The sequence below is a fragment of the Sinocyclocheilus grahami genome, unplaced genomic scaffold (genome assembly GCF_001515645.1).
Source record: "Sinocyclocheilus grahami isolate Dianchi unplaced genomic scaffold, SAMN03320097.WGS_v1.1 scaffold697.1, whole genome shotgun sequence".
Taxonomy (NCBI): domain Eukaryota; kingdom Metazoa; phylum Chordata; class Actinopteri; order Cypriniformes; family Cyprinidae; genus Sinocyclocheilus; species Sinocyclocheilus grahami.
The window spans coordinates 6,712-12,861 of NW_015505876.1; the positions used below are offsets into that span (position 1 = coordinate 6,712).

Below are 6,150 nucleotides of genomic sequence, written 5' to 3' on the forward strand. Positions count from 1 at the left end.
TTAAATGTCGCTCACTCGTTTTTGTGAAAGACCCAAGAAGGACCATGCACAGTCCCTTTCCACACAGGCACACTTCATGTTTGGTTGAAATAATCCTTAAGCATGTACATTTATAATTTCCTTCAGTTTAATTTAAATGTGCAATTAAAATAAATAAAAAATAAATGTATATTTTAAAGTTTAGAATTAGACAGCCTTGCGTTGTGTAGACAATTGCATAGTGAAAATGACCCCAACGCACCACCTAGTGTCCAACCTACTCTAATACTATTATAACCTGTTTAAATGTGAACAAGGGATTTACAACATTAAAGAAATCCTTTATTTATAACATGTACATGAACAATCTAAAAGATTAGACACAACTATGGGACACGGTCGTGCAGCAGCGAGCAACAGTGAAAGGAACATCAAGGTTGTAAATGTGTGAAATTGTATAGGGCCCCATTCCTGTATTTTGCCTGGGGCCCCCAAATCACTAAATCCGCCCCTGTACAGAACGGCTGGTCGCCGCTGCTGTTGGCTGCAGAGCAGGGTCACACAGAGGTCGTGAAGATCCTGCTGCAGAACAATGCCAGAGTGGACGTGTTTGATGAGGTCAGAGACGAATAATCACTGAAGCGGCTTATTTCTGCTGCGTTTGGATCAGTGCTATTTAATTACTGTTGTGAATCAGTTTTTATTTTTAGATTTTCACTTTTCATTTTCATTTTTTCCTTACGTTTAGGTAATTTTGTTATGTGCTTTTGTTATTTTTATTAGGTTTTTGTTTTTTTATATTTCTGTTTAGCTTTCATTTATTTTTCTAATTTATTTGATTTTATGTCATTTATTTGATTTATTAATTTTTAGTAATACTTAAAGCATTTGTTAATCTATTTAATGTGGATTTCATTTTTTACATTGTTCCTTCATACATTTTTAAATCTGTTAACGTTAGTTAATGTACTGTTAAATAACATGGAGAAAAAAACATGAACAGCTGTATTTTTAACTAAAATGAAAATAGATTTTGTTTGAATATTTTAGTTTGAAATAATTCTTTATAGCTGACAGAACCCCTGATAATAATAATAATAATAATAATAATAATAATAATAATAATAATAATAATAATAATAATAATAATAATAATAATAATAATAATAATAATAATAATAATCTGCCCCACAGGAACATTTTGGCAACATCTGTTTTAACTAAAAAGTACGGAGCCCCGCACATGGCATGCAGGAAAAAAATATTAGGCTATATTGTGTACACGATTTACTAATTTGTTTCCTCGATTTATAAAATTGTGCGCACGATTTACTAATTCGTTCCCTCTATTTGCTAAAACGTGCACACGATTTATAAATCGAGAGAACTAATTAGTAAATTGTGCGCACGATTTAACAAATCGAGGGAACGAAATACTAATCGTGTGCACGTTTTAGTACATCGAGGTAGGGCTGCACGATATATCGAAATATCGCAAATGTAAATATCGCAATATGCATATCGCAACGGCGTGCGATATCTGAATCATTTTAATAATATTGGCTACTTAAATCAAAACGTTGCAAAAGGTCAAAGTTTTAGTTCGACGCATATTGTTGTTAAGTGAAATAAGTTTCAGAAAACAACTCTTTGCCGTCTCATCTTGCTGTCTGACTCACATAAACGCAGTCAGTTATGTCTTAAATTGAATGTAAACCGCTGAGAAAGAAATTGGATGTGTATCATTATACTATGGATTTAAAGGGACAGCAGCCTATAAATACAGGCTGCTGAATATGTCACTAATATTAATCAAATAACAAAACAGCTATAACAAAGATTAATCTAAATTTAATTCATACAGTGAACACTATGCAGTGTTATTTTACACCTAATTATTACATTTCTGTACCTGAATACTACTGTTTATTTTATCTATGCTTGTAAATTGTGTATTTGTTCTTTTTTTCCCCCTTTTTCTTTCTTTTTTTTACTGACTGTTCACTTGCCTTTAATCATGTTTGTGAACTTTCTCAGACTATAGTTTTTGCTGTGGTATATGAAGAAGTACTTAAAGTGTGTGGAAAGCAAAGTCACAATGATATAAAATTAGTGTCATTCATTTTTTTTGTTTGTACGTTCACATTGATGTTAAAATTTTATTTTCTGATTTGTGACATTACTTTTTATATACTGCTAAAACACTGCTGGTCACTTTCAGAAGTTGTAGTGATTCTTTCTTTTCCAAGAAAGAATGTGAAACAAATTGGTTATAGGGCTGCACGATAAATCGCATGCGATATTTAACGCGCATCTTATCAGTAAAGCCGGTTCTGTAATCAGCGGTAAATCTCCATCACGTGCGTGCTTTCACATTGAGCAGCATTAACTACATAGAGCCATTGTTCACTGACGAGTTGCGCAAAACCACGTTCATATTCGCGCGATTTTTTGCGCAGCTCGTCAGTGAACAACGGCTTTCTGACAAGATGCGCATTAAATATCGCATGCGATTTATCGTGCAGCCCTAATTGGTTATATCATTTTCATTTTTAAATATTTTTAAACATCATTTTAATTGATTTTTCACACTTTAAGCAATATCGTATCGCATATCGAATATCGCATTTTTCAACAATGTATCGCTTTTTTTTCCCAATATCGCACAGCCTCACATCGAGGGAACGAATTAGTAAATCGTGCACACGATTTATTTATTTTTTCTTGCATGTCATGTGCGGGGCTCCGTAAAAAAGAAACATTTCTCAGTTTATCTCACTTCAATTTTATTGCTGCAGTGCAAACTGGGATTCTCAAGACCTCGCCAGAAAAAAAACTCAACACTACCATCTAGTGGACTGTAAAGAAATTTAAATGATTATTTTTACCAAATAGTATAATAAAAGATCGATACTTGGTGTCCATGTGTCGATACAGTATTGCCGTGGAAAATATCGCGATACTATGCTGTATAGATTTTTTCCCCTACCCCTACATTATACAGAGGTAAGATGAAAGAAAATGCCATCGAAACATTTCTGAAGACAATCAGTTCCCCTCAGAGATACATTCATATAAACTCCCACCTCCAATTCAGTATTTAGGATGTTCTTCCTATATTCCGTACCGATCGTGCTACAGTATTTTCTCCTCTTTGCATCGCTCTTCAACGTCTCTGGCTTCTGTTAACGGCCGTTTACAGTTGGTTTATTTAAATCAATAGATATTAGTTGTGTGTTATTAATAGTTCTAAAAGTTCTCCAACCATTAGTCAGAAGTGTATGCAGTTGTTGCTTAGCCACTTGTACCGTGTGTGCATAATTCAATCCGGTTTACTGTTTGATATTGCCCAGATAATTTTGGAACAAAACTTTTGAGTAATTTGGCCCTCCGTATTTTAGTACATCAAGTTAAACTCAATAAAGTTTAGTACAATCAAGTTAAACTGCCTTGGAAACTAGCTGAAATAAATATGATTTTATTTTATTTCAAATAACTCTTATTTTATTTCAAGTAACAAATGTTTATGGATTTTTACATGTTTATTAAATTTTATGTCAGTTTCAGTTTTAGTTATTTTAGTACTTCAACTTAAACTAAATGAAAATGAAAAATGTTGCCCTGGCAACTTGCTAAAATTTCAAAATAAATAAACGTTTTATGTATGTATATATTAGGACTGTCCCCTAATAGTCGACTAAACGTTAGTCGACGAAAAGAGGCTTGGTCGACCAAAATGTTATCCGTACGAAGTGGCGAAATCAAGCAGTTTGTGACAGACAAATCGTTTACGGCTGGTCTATGTGGTAATATGGTACATCGGGCAGGACATCCATACGCTCACCTAACATTCATCGACCCTTAAATATGGCTTATCTGAAAAATGTATGTACTTTACATGGCAGCTCAATCTAATATTAGCCTAGAAAAAAGTGCGCTGTTCACGTGTTTTTGCGAAGTGTGGAAGCTGAACAGTAGCGCGCGCGCTTGGGCTACTGCATGACAGATGGAGGTGCCACTGTGATCAGTTGCTCTAAAAATACTTGGTCATTTTTTGGTCATACAGATAAGAGTAATGCATCTTTTCCTATCTGTAAAGACTCAATAAAGTTTATTCGCGTGCACTCAGAATAACAACGAAACGTTGCGCTTTTGTAAAATAAAGCAAACGATGCGCTTTCTGCCGTCTCAGACGCTGTGAACTTGAGCGCGTCACTTCGAAACTCCGTGTATTCTTGCCTTATTATTACAGACATGAAAATATATCTATAGAGAGTGAAACTTTTAAATGAACCGATTCAAATAGAAACCAAATATTCTCTGATTATGTAATCCGTATGAAACATGCACACAGGCGTATCCACTACTGCGGAGATGATGAGTCCGTGTCGCCGACTTCATGTCTTAAACCGAAAACAGAAAGCACTAGTGTATCAATAAATTATTAAAATGTTAATGCAGTGTACTTGCTGTTTTTCGCTAACACATTCATAATTATTATATTTGCCGGTGCGCTGTAGCAGGCCTTTTTTGCATGCGCTTGAGCGCTTTTTAGGCTATGTAGGCAATTAAAGGCTCATTATTATGATTTATATGGTTTATTAATAAAAGTGCGACTAATAGTCGACTAATGCTTAAAATGAACAACTACTAGTCGACCAGAAAAATCTTTAGTCGAGGGCAGCCCTAGTATATATATATATATATATATATATATAATTTTTTTATTTATATTTTATTTTTTTTATTTTTTTTCAAGTAAGGATTATGTTTTTTATGGTCATATATTTTTAAATATCTATATATTGTTTATTAATTTTTATTTAGATTTTGTTTAATGAAGTTCATGAAGCTAAATAAAAATGAGATATGTTGCCTTGGCAGTTTTAAAGGCTGAATTAAAGTTTTTTTTATACAGTATATTTTATTTTATTTCAGGTAATGAAAATGTTCTGCTCTTTCTAACTCGGCAGGCTAACGGTTTGTGTCCGCTACTGCTGGCGGTCATACGGAGGTGGTGAAAGTTCTTCTGGACGCTGGAGCATCAGTGACGGAGGAGGACGCCGTGAGTTAGAAAGACAAAATGTGACAAAGAACATTTTAACATGATAAAGAACAAAGATAATGTCTTAATAGTGCAATAGTGCAACTGTACATTGACCTTTGACCCTTTCAGGAGGGCATGACACCCATACATTTGGCTGCCAAGAATGGACACACTCATATTCTGGAGGTGCTGAAAGGCAGCGTTTCACTGAAGATCCAGAGCTCCAAGGTGCTTCATGTGAACATGACCTCTGCTTACAAAGAGCAGAACAAAACTGTGCTGTAACATTTCAGTGTTAGTGAACCATGTGTGTGTGTGTGTGTGTGTGTGTAGATGGGTTTAACGGCTCTGCATGTGGCAGCCTGTTTCGGACAGGTGGACTTTGTGAGAGAAATCCTGAATGAAGTTCCAGCTACAATACGCAGTGAATTTCCCACCAACAGCAGCGACATGAAGAGACAACTGCCGTTAGCTGAGGTGACACGACACACTGAGATACACTGCAGAACATGGCTATTAGAAAACAAGGCATTTTTAGTCATTTCAATCATTTGGGGAATGCTCACTTTGCATTGCAGCTTTACATTTTGCTTATGTTATTGTCATTCTAATAACGCGGATTAATTTGTACAGTTTTTTTTTTTTGAATAAAGAAAAAGGGAAAAGGTTATTGAACTCACTGAAATGTAAAATCCAAATGTAAACATTTTTTTAAAATAAATGCGTGTTTACACAGTTCCAAATCTTGTATAACATAAAATAATAAAAACAAATTATTATAAAAGTGTATATTTTCTTATATGTTTGTTATATATTTATATTTATTAATATTTGTATTAATCAGTTCATGATTATATATTTATAATTTAATGTTTAAAACATTTTTCCATTATTTAAAATGATTGTGTGTGTGTGTGTGTGTGTGTGTGTGTGTGTGTTTGTGTGTTCAGTACATTTACACTTTTTACAAAAAAAATTAAAAATAGAAATATAACTCATAACTCCTAATTGAGCTATTCAGCTAACTTTTTACAGACTAAATGTTATAGTTTATTCTAAATAAATTGTATAACTGCTTTCAATTCTGTATAAAGACCCAGTGCAGCAGTAAAATATTATAAAAT

At 33.8% G+C, this 6,150-nt stretch overlaps 1 protein-coding gene across 1 annotated transcript in view; it reads left to right on the plus strand.

Annotated features, from left to right (window-relative positions):
• The window catches only part of LOC107559746 (transient receptor potential cation channel subfamily V member 3-like), a 20,055-nt gene that overhangs the window by 5,311 nt on the left and 8,594 nt on the right, over positions 1-6,150 (plus strand). The window contains 5 exon segments of the mRNA XM_016243684.1: positions 499-597; positions 4,953-4,971; positions 4,974-5,044; positions 5,156-5,254; positions 5,360-5,503. Of these exon segments, the coding sequence (XP_016099170.1) occupies positions 499-597; positions 4,953-4,971; positions 4,974-5,044; positions 5,156-5,254; positions 5,360-5,503 (432 nt within the window).